The 19,777-nt window shown below is 40.4% G+C and overlaps 1 protein-coding gene across 4 annotated transcripts in view; it reads right to left on the minus strand.

Annotated features, from left to right (window-relative positions):
• Positions 1–19,777, minus strand: part of FRMD4A (FERM domain containing 4A) — a 368,918-nt gene that overhangs the window by 32,626 nt on the left and 316,515 nt on the right. For all 4 annotated transcript variants that reach the window (XM_043480351.1, XM_043480349.1, XM_043480353.1 and 1 more), the window contains one exon: positions 2,576–2,709. In XM_043480351.1, coding sequence (XP_043336286.1) covers positions 2,576–2,709 — 134 coding nt within the window. The remainder of the gene's footprint in view (positions 1–2,575; positions 2,710–19,777) is intronic.

Below are 19,777 nucleotides of genomic sequence, written 5' to 3' on the forward strand. Positions count from 1 at the left end.
TTCTTATGTCAGTTATATTCTGCCAAACACTCCCACTGCATCTCATTTGGGCTGCCCCATGCCCCAGATGACAAAAAGCTTCTCGATACCCTGAGCTGGGGGCATGGTGTGTGGGGGACACAGAAAGAGCAGGACTGTCAGGAGACAGGTTCTCCTGTCCCCTGAGTTCAGAGGAGGTAGGAGACTGTGACCGGCTTCCTGTGAAGTCATTTCTGCCGCTCGAGCTCTATTTTCTGGTGTCCACATTACAAAAAGTAAGAGCTTTGTTTTCCTTATTTTGCTTTTATATTTAAGAGAGACCTGTAGACCTTTGACAGACATGCTAACCTTGTCCGGACATGTTTCACCAGTTTTCTAGTGCTGGTTCCCAGCTGGGTTTAAGGATGCTGCCTTTATTAAAAGCAAAATAAGGCTTTACAAATTAACAACTGCAGATACCCACACCCATGTTGTCTCAGTCTTTCCAACGCATTCTTTATAAAAAGCTTGCTGATATTAACAGTATCACAGAACACATCCCCCAGCCGGGCCAACTGCTTTTCCCAAGATTTGCAAAGGATTTGCGCTAATGTGGGTCTGCTTTGAGCCGGCTCCGGTTTAAATCAATCCAGAGCATAATTAAGCCAAGTTGAACTGTAACGTGATCTCCTTCTGTGGCCCCTGCTTTCATTCTTCCCGGAGTAAGGCATTATGATTTGGGGGAGGGGAGTAACACTCTTCAGCTTAGTTTGGGAACACCTTTCTACTTCCCTTTGGGAGCTGTTGACCAACAAAGCTCCTTGTACTGTTACATGCAGGACTATCTCTCCCCCAAGGGTTCCCACCCCATGTATCCGTGTGCAAGCATGCTCACAGCAATGTGAACTGCATTAAAAGAAATCAAGCCTTCAAACATAACAAAGAACTGTGATATAAGCAGAAGGTGGTGGAAAAAGACACACAAATAAATATAGTGATCTGCTACAGCCCCTAAATCTCAATGAGAGGTGAGACTAGTGTGTGTGTGTGTGTGTGTGTATATATATATAATATATATGTGTGTATATATATATATATATATACCTGAGGAAGCATTGTTTTGCATAAAATTAGAATATTTTTTAGATAATTAGGCTAAGATTTCATTTACAAACAGCTCATGCAACTCAATATCCAAAAAGTAAACAACCCAATCAAAAAATAGGCCAAAGACCTAAACAGACATTTCTGCAAAGAAAACATACAGATGGCCAAAAAGCACATGAAAAGATGCTCAACATCACTAATTATTAGAGAAATACAAATTGTAACTACAGTCAGGTATCACCTCACACCAGCCTCAATGGCTGTCATCAAAAAGTCTACAATTAATCAGTGCTGGAGAGGGTGTGGAGAAAAGGGAACCCTTCTACACTGTTGGTGGGAATGTAAATTGGCGCAGCCACTGTGGAAAACAGTATGGAGGTTCCTCAAAAAAGTAAAAATAGAGCTACCATATGATCCAGATACATGTCTAGAATCAATCCAACTCCTGGGCATATATCTGGAAAAAAACTTTTCTGAAACCAGAAAAACTTTTTTTGAAAGTATACGTGCACCCTAATGTTCACTGCAGTACTGTCTGTAGTAGCCAAGATGTGAAGGCAACAGAAATGTTCATTGAAAGATGAATGGATTAAGAAGATGTGGTATATAGACACGATGGAATATTACTCAGTCATCAAAAAGAAGGAAATGATGCCATTTGCAGCAACATGGATGGACCTGGAGATTGTCATTCAAAGTGAAGTAAGTCAGAGAAAGATAAATATCATATGACATCACTTATATGTGAAATACAAAAAAAATTTGATACAAATGAACTTATTTACAAAGCAGAAACAGATTCACAGACTTAGAGAATGAATTTATGACTACCGGGGGGAGGTATAGATTGGGAGTTTGCGATTGACATGTAGACACTGATATATTTAAAACAAATAACCAAAGACCTACTGTAAAAACAAAACAAACAAACAAAATATAAAAAGCTAAAGAAAAAAAAAAGCACCATCTACCAAAAAATAAACACTAAAAGACACACACCAGATCATGAGTTTTAAAGAGGGTTACATATCAGATGAAACCCTGACCTCCTTGTTGATCCCCAAAGGTGCTTCTCACTATGATCTCAACAAAAATAAATCTGAAATATACTCAAGAGAAACAAAAGCCATAACAATGATAAACTCAGGGCCAAAGTCTTAGGAAGATGGCAAACCATTCCATCCAACGTGGTCCTGTCATATGAGAAAATGCTTTATAAGCTATGAGGTACCATGTGAATGTTGCTGTTTACTGTTGTTATCATGACTGTTATTACTACTTGTCATTTGGCCCCTGGGCAGAGGTTCTCACTGGGAATTCTGCCAAGACGTGCTTTCACTGCTGTCAGAGTGTTTCACTGTGGTCCAAGATGAGGGATGCTCATCCCAGGGGCTGGGTGTCATCAACAAAAGAGGTCCTGCTTCCCTCTTAAGCCCACTGTGACACCACCCTTGCCTTTTATACATACGCGAGCACAGATGAGCGCACAGGATGAAGCGGGGGTACTCACTGCTTCTCGGAGGCAGAGTTTCTTCAGCTCTTCCAGCCGCTGGCGCAGTGTTTCCTCCAGAGCTTCCTGCCTGGATTTCAAGGCCGCCAGCATGTCTTTCTTGGCCGACTGAGAGCTATCCGATTCCTGAGAACCTGTCAATTAACAGCAGGGTTACTAGGCCAGTCGACGAAGGGATGCACATCTGGACCACAAAGGAACTGAACCAAAGCCCACGCTGTGGATGTGGGATTCACCCCTGGAATCAAGGGAGTGTGAAATAAAACAGGTGCTTGGGACTCCAAGCTTGAGGAACAACTTCTCAGCACTCTGGGTAATTTGCAACTGGTCAGAAAGACTGATAGGGAAATGTACATGCCTGAAAGAGAAGTTTCTCTTCCTTGATTATCTTAAGATATGTCGCATATCCATTTTAATTTCACTAGCAAATTTTAATAAACATTTTGCACCATGAAGGGGAAGTAAATTGAGCCAGTCATTTTGTTTAATTTGTTTTTGGCCATGCCACATAGCTTAAGGGATCTTAGTTCCTCCCCTAGGGATTGAGATTGCACCCTTGATAATGAAAGCACAGAGTCCTAACCATTGGGCTGCCAGGGAATTCCTGAGCCAGTCATTTTAATACATAGTTTTAATTTCTTTAAATTTAAAGTGCTTATTTTTTTCTTAGTACAAAGATAATGCATGTTTATCATAAAAATTTGACAATGTAGACAGGTATAAAAATAATCCATGAGCTAGTCACCCAGAGATAACCACCAATAAGCATTTTCTTTTGGTCTTTTTAGCTACGCACATATAGTTAAAAAATAAAATTAGATTTTTATTGTAGTTCTTGAATGCAAGACTGAATCATGAGCAAATTCTCTCCTAATAAAAGTTATTCCTATTTTTACATGCAGCATAGAAATATCTGCTTGCTGATTCAAATAGTAGCCTGCTAGATAGGAAACCGTTGTGTAAGGTAAACTGTAAACCAAACAAAAGGAAAATAAGCCAAAATGCCAACTGGAGAGATTAACATTAGATCAGAAGAATCATTTCTGGGCTGCAATGTTTGGACTCTGAAATAGGTTTCCTGCAGTGAAGCTATTATACCTTTTCTACCTGGATGGTTAGACAAGGGACCTTGACTCCCTGGGAAAGGAAAAGTTGCTTATTACTCTGCTTCTTGTGCCACAGAGAGTGGAAATCTTAGAAATGGATGGATGTGCCTTCAAGGGGCCCCTGTCATGAGATCTGCAACAGCATCAAACGACATCGAATACCTAGAGATTCATCTAGTGAAAGGTGGGTGGGATCTCCACAATGAAAAGTAGAATACTCTGCTGAGAAAAACACAAGACCTCAAACAAGATAGGGAAGTACTCTGGTCATGGATTGGAGGCTTGGTGTTGTAATGATGTCAATTCTTCAGGAACTAAACCAGTGAATCACTGTAATCCCAATAAAAATTCCAGCAGATTTGTTGGAGGGAGGGGTAGGAACTATATTTCCTTAGGAAGCATTTTGGAATGATTCAGTGAATGGATGACAGATTTGAGAATAATCCAAAAGGAATTCTCAAGAGTCAACTGTTCTGTTACTTCCAGTGGTTAAAAAAGGTGTCTCAGAATCAACACTAGAAAATACTTCTATGCTTTTACATCAAAAACCCTGCGAGGCTCCAATCATCCCCATAAATATACGATTCTTCTTTCTTCTTTAGGCTCTCAGCAGGAGTACTGATGTTCCCTCAATTATCAGGCACCTAGGTTCTTATAACCCTAATCCTCAAAAATTTTCAATGTTTAGGTACACTTTGACTCCATTCTAGGCTTCCCCTACCCCCTACTCCATTCTAATTTGAAACAGAGAATCTCCATCACTGCAGGAATGGACCATTTTTGTCTCCATACTAGCTAATACATATTAGCTTGAATAAACAAATACTGTTGTCAATCATATGCTTAGATGCTATAATTAAGTTGTGAGATGCTATAATATCTCATCTCGGTAAAGAAATCAAGTCCCTGTAAATGGTTTCTTTATAGAATCGACCTTCCAAGCTTTTAATCATTTTTGAAGCTCTTTCCTGGATTTCGTCATGCTTCAGTTGCATGTTTCCAAATTCAACAGTAAATGCAAACGAAAACTTGACCCTCACAAAGCGTCTATGACCTCATATCTCTCAGATTCTAAATCCATATGGTGTGCTTATGTCACACTTGGCTGGACACTACTGCAGGCTCCCCTTTTTGAAATGCTTCAGGTTTTCTACCCCCATAAGTCAATTACCCTGAGCTTATTAGTCCTGAACTATATCCAGTCTACATCCATCTAACATAATACAGCTATTAAAAAACCATTTTGAATCTTAATTTCATTCTCTTAGCCAGAGTCACTTACCACAGGTGAAGACCCAGGAAAATTTAATGAGCTAAGCTCTATTTCATCACTGAAAGAATTAATAAGAATATAAAATAATACGGGAAGGAAATCAGACTTTAGATTTAAAAAACAGACCTGGGGAAACTTGGTTCTAAGAAGATGAAAGGATTTCTAGCACAAATGAAACATTCAATGTTTCCCCTCTCACCTCTACCTAACCTCTCAATAGGACATGATGATTTATGAAGTCTAAGCTAAGAATGAATTATATTTAAAGGATGGCTAAAATCACAACATTAAACTCTGGGTGGTAAAACACAGTGTTTCTGGATGATCTGACCTCTAGTTATGAGACTAGTTAAGCTTTGGTTTTGAGCTCATTAGCACTACCTAAATTATTATTATTTATAATAATTAGCCTAAATAATTCCTAAAATGTGAACATCAGCATTTTAGAAATCAGTGAACTAAAATGGAGAAGAATCAGCAAATTTGATTCAGGTGACCATTATATCTGCTACTGTGGGCAAAAGTCTCTTAGAAGAAATGCAATAGCCCTCACAGTCAACAGAAGAGTTGAGAATGCAGTACTTGGGTGCCATCTCAAAAATGACAGAATGATCTTGGTTTGCTTCCAAGGCAAACCATTCAACATCACAGTAATCCAACTCTATGCCCCAACCACTGATGCCAAAGAAGCTGAAGTTGAGTAATTCTATGAAGATTTACAAGACCTTCTAGAACTAACACCCAAAAGAGATGTCCTTTTCATCACAGGCGATTGGAATGCAAAAGTAGGAAGTCAAGAGATACCTGGAGTAACAGGCAAGTTTGTCCTTGGAGTACAAGGTGAAGCAGGGCAAAGCCTAAAGGAATTTTGCCAGAGCATACACTGGTCATAGCAAACACCCTCTTCCAACAACACAAGAGATGACTCTAAACATGGACATCATGAGATGAGCAATGCCGAAATTAGATTGATCATATTCTTTGCAGCTGAAGATAGAGAAGCTCTACACAGTCAGCAAAAACAAGACTGGGAGCTGACTGGCTCAGATCATCAGCTCCTTATTGCAAAATTCAGGCTTAAATTGAAGAAAGTAGGGAAAACCACTAGGCCATTCAGGTATGATCTAAATCAAATCCCTTATGACTATACAGTCGAAGTGACAAGTAGATTCAAGGGATTAAATCTGGTAGATGGAGTGTCTGAAGAACAGGAAGCTATGACCAAAACCACCTCAAAGAAAAAGAAATGTAAGAAGGCAAAGTGGTTGTCTGAGGAGGGCTTACATGCAGCTAAGAAAAGAAGAGAAGTGAAAGGCAAAGGAGAAAGGGAAAGATTTACCCAACTGAATGCAGAGTTCCAAGAATAGCAAGAAGAGATAAGAAAGCCTTCCTCAGCGATCAATGCAAAGAAATACAGGAAAACAACAGAATGGGAAAGACTAGAGATCTCTTCAAGAAAATTAGAGATACCAAGGGGAACATTTCATGGAAAAATAGGCACAATAAAGGACAAAAGTGGTGAGGACCTAACAGAAGCAGAAGATATTAAGAAGAGATGGCAAGAATACACAGAACTATACAAAACAGCTCTTACTGACCCAGATAACCGCAATGGTGTCATCACTATCTAGAGTCAGACATCCTGGAGTATAAAGTCAAGTGGGCCTTAAGAAGCATTACTTTCAACAAAGCTAGTGGAGGTGATGGAATTCCACTGGAGCTATTTAAAATCCTAAAAGTTTATGCTGTTAGTAAAGTGCTGCACTCAATATACCAGCAAATTTGAAAAACTCAGCAATGGCCACAGGACTGGAAAGGTCAGTTTTCATTCCAATCCCAAAGAAAGGCAATGCCAAAGGATGTTCAGATTACCATACAATTGCATTCATTTCACATGCTAGCAAGGTAATGCTCAAATCCTTCAAGCTAGGCTTCAACAGTACATGAACTGAGAACTTCCAGATGTACAAGCTGGATTTAGAAAAGGCAGAGGAACCAGAGACCAAATAGCCAACATTTGTTGGATCACAGAAAAAGCAAGAGAATTCCAGAAAAAACATCTACTTCTGCTTCATTGACTATGCTAAAGCCTTTGACTGTGTGGATCACAACAAACTGTGGAAAATCCTTCAGGAGACAGGAATACTAGACCACTTTATCTGCTCCCTGAGAAAGCTGTATGCAGGTCAAGAAGCAACAGTTAGAACTGGACATGGAACAATGGATTGGTTCAAAATTGGGAAGAAAGTACATCCAGGCTTTATATTGTCACCTTGCTTATTTAACTTTTATGCAGAGTGCATCATGTGAAATGTAAGCCTGGATGAATCACAGGCTGGAATCAAGATTGATGGGAGAAATATCAACAACCTCAAATATGCAGATAATACCACTCTAATGGCAGAAAGCAAAGAGAAACTAAAGAGCCTCTTGATGAGGGTGAAAGAGGAGAGTGAAAAAGCTGCCTTAAAACTCAATATTAAGAAAACTAAGATCATGGCATCTGGTACCATCACTTCATGGAAAATAGACAAGGAAAAAGTGGAAACTGTGGCAGATTTTATTTTCCTAGGCTCCAAAATCACCACGGACAGTAACTGCAGCCACAAAATTAAAAGACACTTGCTCCTTGGAAGAAAAGCTATGACAAACCTAGATCATGTATTCAAAAGCAGAGACATTACTTTGCCGACAAAGGTCCACATAGTCAAATAGTTTTTCCACATAGTCATGTATGGATGTGAGAGTTGGACCATAAAGAAAGCTGAGGGTCAAAGAATTAATGCTTTTGAACTGTGGTGCTTGAGAAGACTCTTGAGAGTTCCTTGGACAGCAAGGAAATCAAATAAGTCAATCCTAAAGGAAACCAACCCTGAATATTCATTGGAAGGACTGATGCTAAAGCTGAAGCTCCAATACTTTGGCCATGTGATGCAAAGAGCGGACTCATTGGAAAAGACGCTGATGCTGGGAAAGATTGAGGCAGGAGAAGGGGGTGACAGAGGATGAGATAGTTGGATGGCATCACTGACTCAATGGATATGAGTGTGAGTAAACTGGGAGATAGTGAAAGACAGGGAAGCCTGGCGTGCTGCAGTCCATGGGGTCGCAGAGTCGGATATGACTTAGCGACTGAACAACAACCTAATCATTAGCCTAAATACCAAGCTCATATAAGACAGAGTGGTGGAGCTGTCTCCACCACAGAGCTGTCTCCATATTGGGCACCACTAACATTTGGCTGGCACTGCTTCACACCTTTAATTTTGAAGTTGCTTCAGTAGGAATACGGTGCCAGGCACCAAGTTAAATCTTAGCAAAGTAAATGAGCTGGCTGGCCTAGACATGCAGTGTTATTATCATGGTAACTGGATGGCGAGGAGAGGGTAAAATGATCTGGTCTGGATGTATTCTAAACCACTCCCTAGATGAGTGACCTTGGGCAAGTGACCTGCCCTCCTCAATCTGCTGAAAAGACTAATGAGAGGATTTCCCTGGTGATCCAGTGGTTAAGACTCTGCACTCCCAAAGCAGGAGGCCTGAGTTTGATCCCTGATTGGAGAGCTAAGATTCCACATGCCACGCGTGCTAAGTCTCTTCAGTCGTGTCTGACTCTTTGTGACCCTATGGACTGTAGCCTACCAGGCTCCTCTTTCCATGGGATTTCCCAGGCAAGTATACTGGAGTGTGTTGCCATTTCCTTCTCCAGGGGATATTCCCTCCATATGCCATGTGGTGTGGTAAATAAATAAATAAAAGGATGTCTATAAAATAAAGACTAATGATATCACGCACATTTAGCATTTAGCTTATATCTAGGGCAGACTTGAATGAGCGCTCATACTCACACGGGTACACACTGGGTAGAATCATAAAGAGAGATATGATTGAAATGACTTTCTCGCCACTGCTCCAGGAGGCCATTTGCCAAGGAAAAGAAGCTCTTTGTGCCGCGACTGGGGCTCCAAAGCTCATCTTTAGAAGAAGCGAAAGAGGTCTGGGCACTTTTCAAATTCTGTTTCTTGAGCCCCTGGGTTTGTAGTTATGCTTTTTAGGGTGGCTGTGGATGAGGGTGGGATGGGGGTCAAGGAAGTTCAGCAGGTCCTGGGCTCCCCACTCTACCCTTCTCTAGCTAAGGCAGCTCTGCACTGGGGTCTTGTCACAACGCATTTGAAAAAGAGGTTCCCAGTGCCTCTGTTTCCGAAAAGGAAATGCACCATCTGGGCAGGCGTGCTGAATTCTTACAGCTGCTCATTTCTGGAGCTTATGGGATCTGAGTCTATGGGGCTGTTATGTGCAACCAAGCAAATATGGCAATCACGGGGGGAGGCGGCCGAGTGCTCAGTGACAAGGGTGCACCAGTAACAGCACCAAAGAAAGAAACTCAAGGTCATCAGAAGAAGGAGCCCCAAGTGCTCTATGATGTTGATGTTGTTACCCTTCAGACATCCCTGCAAGGCAGGTGTGGCATCTAAAAGGTAGAATAGCCAGACAGCCAGAAACTGGGAGGCAGACATTCACTCTTCATTCTCTCAAGTGACAGAACAGAATGAATCCAGGGGAGTAACACAATCAGAAGAACCTCAGGGACTTAGGGCAAGGAGCATCTTGCAAACTAAAGGTTCGTGAGTGCATCTGAAAGGATTCTAAGCACAGAAATAATTTCCAATCAGCATCTACACATGGTGAATGGTATAAAAGTTCTCAGTAACTACAATTTATCCATTTCCAGTTATGTGAGCACACACATGCCTTTTTACAGGTAACACCACTCCAAGGTTATACGTTCAGATCCTTAGAAATGAACAAGATGGGAATCTGCTATCTTTGAGAGGAGCTGTGAAGGATAAAAGACATCTGGATTTCCAATGTAGTTCAGTTCAGTTCAGTTGCTCAGTCTGACTCAGTCATTGGAAGGACTGAGGTTGAAGCTGAAACTCCAATACTTTGGTTACCTGATGTGAAGAACTGACTCATTTGAAAAGACCCTGATGCTGGGAAAGATTGAAGACAGGAGGAGAAGGGGACAACAGAGGATGACATGGTTGGATGGCATCAGCAACTCAATGGACATGAGTTTGTCCGACTCTTTGCGACCCCACGGACTGCAGCCCACCAGGCCTCCCTGTCCATCACCAACTCTCAGAGTTTACTCAAACTCATACCTAAATTGTCTAGTAGTTTTCCCTACTTTCTTCAATTGAAGTCTGAATTTGGCAATAAGGAGTTCATGATCTGAGCCACAGTCAGCTCCTGGTCTTGTTTTTGCTGACTGTCTAGAGCTTCTTCATCTTTGGCTGCAAAGAATATAATCAATCTGATTTCAGTGTTGGCCATCTGGTGATGTCCATGTGTAGAGTCTTCTCTTGTGTTGTTGGAAGAGGGCGTTTGCTATGACCAGTGTGTTCTCTTGGCAAAACTCTATTAGCCTTTGCCCTGCTTCATTCTGTACTCCAAGACCAAATTTGCCTGTTACTCCAAGTGTTTCTTGACTTCCTACTTTTGCATTCCAGTTCCCTATAATGAAAAGAATGTCTTTTTTGGGTGTTAGTTCTAGAAGATCTTGCAGGTCTTCGTGGTGTCAGATCTCGGGTTGTAAGAGCTTCCCATGTGGCTCAGTGTTGAACAATGCACCTGCCAATGCAGGAGATGCGGGCTTGATGCCTGGGTTGGGAATATTCCCCTAGAGTAGGAACTGGCAACCCACTCCAGTATTCTTGCCTGGAAAATTCCATGGACAGAGGAGTCTGGCAGGCTATAGTCCATGGGGTTGCAAAGAGTCAAACACAACTGAGCACACACACACACTTGGGTTGTTAACCTCTCAGAGCCATGAAGTCTCCAACTAGAAAATGACCAACCAACTAACCCCCAAGATTTCTCCAAACTCAAAGAATCTGGTACTTCAGACACTACTGACCAGGGGATTTCTGTGGAAACTAACACCTGTTACTGGTGATTTGTTATGTAAGTGAATGTTGAAACACTCTATACGTTTCTAGTAAATAAGCTGTCAATAAACGACTTACTGAGGCAGTTCCCTCTCACCTCTAGGAGTCATTTTTACAAAATTTACAAAAGAAACCTTACATACGGTATCACCTTCCTCCTCTTTTCTTTCCCATCCCTGCCTACAGAACAGATAAATATCGTGGCAACTCTGGTCCCTCTCCCAGCTATTGCTACAGAGTGCTTCACATCAAAAGGAAACGTCTAATTATTGACCAGCACCTAAAGGACTGACCTCTGCATCTTATCAAAAGACCAAAGCAAATAACTGTAGACTTGAATATTGTTTAATCTGAGCTGTGTTTGGGATTAATGATATATGAAGATGGACGGCAATTTCCTGGAGCCAGAAGAGGGATATTTAAAAATGTGTAGACTGACAAACAGTAGCCAAGTGCTACGTGGAAAGGGCTGTCCAAAAATCATCAATTGATGTAGCAACCCTGGGAAAAACAGGAGTGATTATGAATATCTGTGAAAGATCTAAGTAGCGCATGAATACTTTCTTGGTGGTGGTGTCAAATTTTCAAGCAGCACGAAGCTTATAAGGATAGAGTGCTGTGAATACACCTTGAGAAACTTCTACTGGTCTTGTAGCCTCTGGAGGCAGAATACTACCATCTAGTAGTTCAGAGTTAACAAGTCTAGGCTCGTGTCCTGGCTCTGCGACTTACTTGCTGTGAGGTCTCGGCAATGTTACATGACCTCTCTCAGTCTGTTACCTCCCTTATGATGTGAGAATGAAAACAGGACTTCTTCAAAAGTTGGGACAATCAAAGGAGACAGTGCTGACAAGATGCTCAGACCAGAGCTCAGAACATCACAGGCACTACATGAATATTTGTAGTTATTTGTATTAAGCAGTCTCACTGACTTTTGTTAGGAGTTGGCACCCCGATTCTGAGGAGCCTCAGAGTGTAAAACAGGAAGAATGGTGAACAGGCGGGAAATGCAGAAAGCCAGTGGAAGGTCCACATGCAGGGAACGTGGGAGAAAAAAGGGAAGGGAGGGATTTTTACAGAACCCCTGACAGGAGCTTCCCACATATTCTACTTCATTTCATTCTCACAAAAACATTAACCCCATTTCCATAGAAGTGGTCACCAGGACACAAGGAGGCATAGCTGGGATTCCAGCTTCCTGTTTGGTCTATTTCATCCTAAGGATGGAAATACCACAAGGGGAGGAACTTTGTCTTGCTATAACATTGTTAGCATGCAGTCCTATCTGTCTCTCCAAGCCCAGACAGACCCTTTCTGCAGGATGTATGGATGAACATATAGGCAGAAAGAAGGAGGAGGAGCCCAGGGGTCCTTCCAATGCACCAGTGAAGTCTTTGAAGCACTGTCTGTGTGCATGGTGGGGGCAGGGGATGAGGAGACAGGTAACCAGATATAAGCCCAGCCCTCAGAGAGCCGTGAGTTTGGCCACAAAAAACTATCTAGCAGGAGGAAGGAAATAAACCATGCACTTGAATGGGAGAGGTGGTGGCAGCCATGTAAGGAGTAAGCCTACATCCCAGGGTCAATTAGATAATTAGCCTGCAGGGCTGATGATGTCCCTAAGTCTAGTCTGAGGAGGCCGAGTCTCCCTGTGGTCCACTGCCAGCAAGACCAGCATCAGATTAGTTCTCTGGAAAACCTTTCATCTTACTCACTGCCTAGTCAGCATCTCTTTGAATGAGCCCAGATTGAAAATATCTTTTGTCTTTGGCTATCGGATGATCATATTTTAATCCACATCCTTTATAGAAATCAGTCATTCATCAACTGGCCAGTGAAGGGGAGAAAAAGATCTGACCTCTAAGAAGACAATTCCTAACCAAACACAGCCAGGAGAGTTTGAATGATGTGCTCAAGATCAGAGAGACTTTCAATGGGCTTTGGAAAATCTCTGGAGTGAACTCCCAGATGCTAGCGATGTTGTTGGCAGGGATACGGAGAAAACTTGTTCTGCCACCTCTGGAGAAACTGCTTCTAGGACTTTCCAGAGGTTCCAGCTGGGGAACTCCAGTTGTCACCCAATGGGCAGCTGGTTCCCTGGGGCAGGATGTGAGGAGAAGGCCAGCTCACACAAACAGCAGCTCCCTGCCCCGCCGGCAAATGGGAAGGATGTGCTCAGTGGGCTGAGATGGAGAATGGGCTCCAATCTTTCAAAAGACTCTGGGCTACTCCACACCGGATATGAGAATGCATCCTCTTGAAGAGAATGTTGTCAGGAACCAGGCTCATCTGTTTTTACACAGATGTGTAAAATTTGGAATTCTGATGACCAGTCTGCTGACCTCAGGAGACATAAGGGGTGCTTTCCTCTCTGAAAGCAGGGGGAATTTGAAACAAACAGTCCCCCAAAGAAGAAAGAAATCCATTGTCCTAAAAGTAAGGGAAGGAAATGACTGTCTGTTTAGACTTTTAGGAAGAAAAAAAAAAAAAAAAAGAAGGAAGAAGGCATAGTCCCAGCAGATCTATAAAAGCTGTAAGGAAAAGTTTTGGCAGATACCCCAGGAATAAATATGAGGGAAAGGTCTGAACCCTTCTTTATGATGAGAGATATTTATTTGCCTCAAAAATCCTCAATTATGAATTTCTTACAGAAAAGATGTCCTAAGAGAATATGGGAAATAGAGCCACCTGGCAGATTTCAGGATAAATATGTGATCTCTGGAAAGCGTCTCAGGGAATGAAATGTGATTTTTTTTAATGTGAAAAGTTCATGCCTGGAAAGCTTTTCATTAGGGTCAGAAATTTTAAAAATAAAATAGTTCATGTTAAAGAGTATTGAAATGGGAGCACTTTGAAATATCTGTACATTCAACATGGGAGCACCCCAATATATAAGGCAAATGCTAACAGCCATAAAAGGGGAAATCTACAGTAACCCAATAATAATGGGGGACTTTAACACTCCATTTACACCAAAGAACAGATCAACCAGACAGAAAATAAGGAAACACAAGCCTTAAATGACACATTAGACCAGACAGACTCAACTGATATCTATAGGATATTCCGTCCAAAAACCAGTAGGATACACTTTCTTTTCAAGTGTTCATGGAACACTCTCCAGCATAGATCACATCTTGGATCACAAATCAAGCCTTGGTAAATTTAAGAAAACTGAAAACATATCAAGCATCTTTTCCGATTACAGCCCTATGAGATTAGAAATCAATTACAGGAAAAACTGTAAAAACCCAGAAACACATGGAAGCTAAACAATATGCTACTAAATAACCAAGAGATCACTCTAGAAGTCAGAGAAGAAATAAAAAATACCTGGAAACAAATGACAATGAAAACACAACAACCCCAAATCTATGGGATGCAGCAAAAGTAGTTCTAAAAGTAAAGTTTACAGCAATACAATCCTACCTCAAAAAACAAGAAAAATCTTAAATAAACAACCTAACTTTACACCTAAAGCAACTAGTGAAAGAAGAACCCCTCTTCCGCCAAAAACCAAAACTAAACCCAAAGTTAGCAGAAGGAAAGAAGTGATAAAGATCAGAGCAGAAATAAATGAAATAGAAATGAAGAAAACAATAGCAAAGATCAATAAAACTGAATGCTGGCTCTTTGAGAAGATAAACAAAACTGGTAAACCTTTAGCCAGACTCATCAAGATAAAAAGGGACAGGACTCAAGACAATTAAATTAGAAATGAAAAAAGAGAAGCCACAACAGACAGCACAGAAATACAAAGGATTCTAAGAGAAGATTCCACTACAAACAACTGTATGCCAATAAAATGGACACTCTGGAAGAAATGAACAAATTCTTAAAGAAGTACAGCCTTCCAAGACTGAGCCAGGAAGAAACAGAAAATATGGACAGACCAATCACAAGTAATGAAATTGAAACTAATTAAAAATCTTCCAACAAAAGTCCAGTACCAGATAGCTTCACAGGCGAATTCTATCAAACATTTAGAGAAGAGTTAAGACCTATGCTTCTCAAACTCTTCCAAAAAACTGCAGGGGGAGAAACACTCCTAAGATCATTCTATGAAGCCACCATCACCAGATACCAAAACCAGACAAAGATATCACAAAAAAAGAATATTACAAGCCAATATCACTGACGAACATAGATGCAAAAATCCTCAATAAAACACTAGCAAACTGAATTCAAGAATACATTTAAAGCACTACACACCATGATCAAGTGGGATTTGTCCCAGGGATGCAAGGATTCTTCAATATCTGCAAATTCATCAGTGTGATACATCACATTAACAAACTAAAGAATAAAAACCACATGATCATTTCAATAGATGCAGAAAAAACTTTCGACAAAATTCAACACTTAATTTATGATAAAAATTCTCCAGAAATGAGCATCGGGGTAATCTACCTCAACGTAATAAAGGCCATATATGACAAACCCACAGCAAACATTATTCTCACTGGTGAAAAACTGAAAGCATTTTCTCTAAGATCAGAAACAAGACAAGAGTGTCCACTCTCACCACTGTTACTCAACATAGTCTTCGGAGTCCTAGCTATAGTAACCAGAGAAGAAAAAGAAATCACAGGAATCCAAATTGGAAAAGTAAAACTGTCACTGTTTGTAGATGACCTAATACTACACATAGAAAATCCTAAAGATGCCACCAGAAAACTACTAGAGCTCATCAATAAATTCAGTAAAGTCACAGGATACAAAATTAAAACAGAAGGGTGAAATTTAATTCTAAGCTTTACCAAATCCCAAAACCTACATATAACTTAATCATTCTTCCTTTCCTCTAGTTTCAATGGAAGAGGTGTTACAACTTTTATCTAAAGGCAATGCTTACATGTGCTCTGATATTTATTTTTTTCTTTTGCAGTGATTTATTTTCTAGATCATACTTTATTTCCCTCTCTTGAATTCTTCTTTTCACTAGTTAGACATTCTCGAGTTTTCTATTTTAAGAATGAATCTTCCTGATTCACTCTTGCTTTCCGTTTCAATTAGCTCAATACCACTCTCCATTCTTCACAGCCAAACTCTGCCTTCAAATATTTCTTCACCTCCCATTGACAGTTCAGTCCTGCACTCCCTCCTCCAAAACTCCTTTTGGCCAAGGTTGCTCTATTGCTCACCTCTTAAAAACCCACCCACTTCCTTTGGATAGCCTAAAATTTTCACTCCTTGTTATTATTTCTAAGAATGTTACTTGAGATCTCAAAAATAAATATGACTAGGAAAAAACAAAAAAAATTAATACAGACATCTCTTGCATTTCTCTATACTAACAACAAAAGATCAAAAACAGAAATTAAGTAAATAATCCCATTATCATTGCATTGAAAAGGGTAAAATACCTAGGAAAAAACCTACATAAGTACTGGTGTATGGCAGAAACCAACACAATATTGTAAAGCACTTATCTTTTGAATAAAAAAATAAACTTACCTAAGAAGGCAAAATATCTGTATGCAGAAAACCATGATATACAGATGAGAGAAATCAAAGATGACACAAACAGATGGAGAGGTTATACATGTTCTTGGATTGGAAGAATCAATATTGTGAAAATGACTATACTACCCAAAGCAATCTATAGATTCAACCCAATCCCTATCAAATTACCAATGTCATTTTTCACAGAACTTGAACAGAAAATGTTAGAATTTGTACAGAAACACAGCAGACCCTGAATGGCCAAAGCAATCTTAAGAAAGAAAAAATGGAGCTGAAGGGAATCAGGCTTCTTGACTTCAGTCTGTACTAGAAGTAATCAAGACAGTATGGTAACTGGCACAAAAGCAGAAATATAGACCAATGGAACAGGATAGAAGGCCCAGAGTAAGTTCATACACCTGTGGTCACCTAATCTATGACACAGGAGGCAAGAATATACAATGGAGAAAAGACAGCTTCTTATTCAATGAGTGGTGCTGGGAAAACTGTACAGTTACATGCAAAAGAATGAAATGAGAATACACCCTAACACCATACACAAAAATAAACTAAAAATGGATTGAAGACCTAAATGTAAGGCCAGACCCTACAAAACTCTTAGAGGAAAACACAGGCAGAACATTCTTTGACATAAATCACAGCAGGATCTTTCTTGACCCACCTCTTAAAGTAATGAAAATAAAAACAAAAATTAACAAATGGGACCTAGTTAAACTTAAAAGCTTTTGCATAGCAAAGGAAACCATAAACAACATAAAAAGATAACACTCAGAATGGGAGAAAATGTTTGCAAACAAGGCGACGAACAAAGGCGTAATCTCCAAAATATGCAAACAGCTCATGCAGCTCAATAGAAAAAAAAGAAAAAAAATTTTTAAATGGGCAGAGGACCTAAATAGACACTTCTCTGAAGACGACAAACAGATGGTCAATAAACACACGAAAAGATGCTCAATATCACTAATTATTAGAGAAGTACAAATCAAAACTATAATGGGGTTTCATCTGACACCCATCAAATGGGCTTCCCTGGTGGTTCAGATGGTGAAGAGTCTGCCTGCAGTGCGGGAGACCCGGGTCCGATCCCTGGGTTGGGAAGATCCCCTGGTGAAGGAAATGGCAACCCACTCTAGTATTCTTGCCTGGAAAATCCCATGGATGGAGGAGCCTTGCAGGTACAGTCCATGGGGTTGCAAAGAGTTGGACACGACTGAACGAACATGTCCATCCAAAGAACACACACGTGTACATACATAATCTGAGCTAAAAACCAAATTCAGGAAAGTTGTAAGATACAAGTTCAACATAAAACAAAAAAAATTACACCCATCAGAATGGTTATCATTATAAAAGTCTACAAACAATAAATGCTGGAGAGAGTGTGGAGAAGAGGGATCCTTCGCACTGATGGTGGGAATATAAATTGATACAGCCACTATGGAGGTTCCTTAAAAAACTAAAAAACAAACTACCATATAATCCAGCAATCCCACTCCTGGGCATATACCCAGAGAAAACCATAATTTAAAAAGACACATGTACCCCAATATTCACTGCAGTCCTATTAGCACTGTTTACAACAGCCAGGACATGGAAGAAATCTAAATGTCCATCAAAAGAGGAATGGATAAGGAAGATGTGGTACATATATAAGTGGAATATTACTCAGCCATAAAAAGGAACAAAATTGGGTCATTTATAGAGACGTGGATGGACCCAGAGACTCATATAGAGTGAAGTCAGAAAGAGAAAAACAAATATATATTAATTCATATATGTGGAGTCTAGAAAAATAATACAAATGATCTTATTTGCAAAACAGAAATAGAGACAAAGATGTAGAGAACAAACGTATGGACACTCAGCAGGGAAAAGAGGGGTGGGATGAAAGGGGAGATTGGGGTCAATCAATCAGTACCACTACTGATACCAGGTATAAGATGGATAACTAATGAGAACCTACTGTATGACTCACGGAATCTACTCAGTGCTCTCTGGTGATGTAAATGGGAAGAAAATTCCAAAAAATGAGGATATATGTACATGTATAGCTGACTCACTTTGTTGTTTAGGAAAAACTAATACAACATTGTAAAGCAGCTATACTTCAATAAAAATTAATGAAAAATTAGCAGCATCTGGTAAAGTACCCAGTTGAAACTACTGTTATGAGTTAACTTATATGGTTTCTATTTCTTATCTTGTGAAATACGAGGGCTTATCCTTCTGTCTCCAAAACTCTGATTCAACGGCAATATTGAGAAGGCTGGTCTCAATAAATGGGAAGAGTGCAAAAAGCCTATGGGTGGGGACAGTGATTTCTTTATCACTGTTTAAAAATTCTATCAGTTTCAAAGTTATTCACTTAGGCTATAGATGATCATTCTGTCCTGGTTTTCTTTAGTAGGCAAATATTCCTTTACACAGGAGGGCATACATATATCAGTATAAATGGCTTTATTTGTGTATGTGTTTTTTTTAACCCCCTGATGAGAGAGCAGAAAAGGACAACCATGCTGTCTTCTCAGTATTTTGACTCAGGCCTGTCCTGCACAAGCCACAGCCAGAAACATCTATTCCACACAGATTTCACAGCCCTCACCAGTTACACAGTCCTGTATAAACATACTCTGGCAGAAGGTGAGCCCTCTGGCAGTCCTGCAGGCTGACCCCGTCTGCAGGGCACTGAGCCCAGGAATCTGGGCATCATTAGACTTAAGAGGACAACAGAACTTGAAAAAGCTGAAGAGAAACACATGGAAGAGATAGACTGTGAGCTGAAGAGAAAGGATGGAGATGGGACTTTCCTGTAGGTCCAGTGGTTAAGATGCTGAACTTCTAAGGCAGGAAGCCTGGGTTCAGTCCCTACTTGGGGAACTAGGATCTCACATGCCATGTAGCAAAAAATTGTTATCAAGTAATTGCAAAACATAAAGGAAATACATTTGAACTATAGGAATAAAATCTACATTAAAAAACAAAAAAGATGACAAAAAGAAGAAAAGTGAAGTCACTCAGTCGTGTCTGACTCTTTGTGACCCCATGGACTGTAGCCTACCAGGCTCCTCTGTCCATGAGATTTTCCAGGCAAGATTACTGGAGTGGGTTGCCGTTTCCTTCTCCAGGGGATCTTCCCGACCCAGGGATCAAACCCAGGTCTCCCGCATTATAGGCAGACGCTTTACCGCCTGAGCCACCAGGGAAGTCATTTAAAAAAAAAGATGACAAAAAGAAGAAAAAAGCCCCCAAATATTGCGTGATTGACACCAACTACGGGGCTGTGTATTCTGAGCTGAACACAGCCCCGAACCATAAAGCTGGCAGGCGCCTATCAGATCAGTCCTCTGGAAGGAGAGATGGCAGATAGCTGGCACCCTCATTGTTACACTAGTTATTAATAAACTTC

The sequence above is a fragment of the Cervus canadensis genome, chromosome 10 (assembly GCF_019320065.1).
Source record: "Cervus canadensis isolate Bull #8, Minnesota chromosome 10, ASM1932006v1, whole genome shotgun sequence".
NCBI lineage: Eukaryota > Metazoa > Chordata > Mammalia > Artiodactyla > Cervidae > Cervus > Cervus canadensis.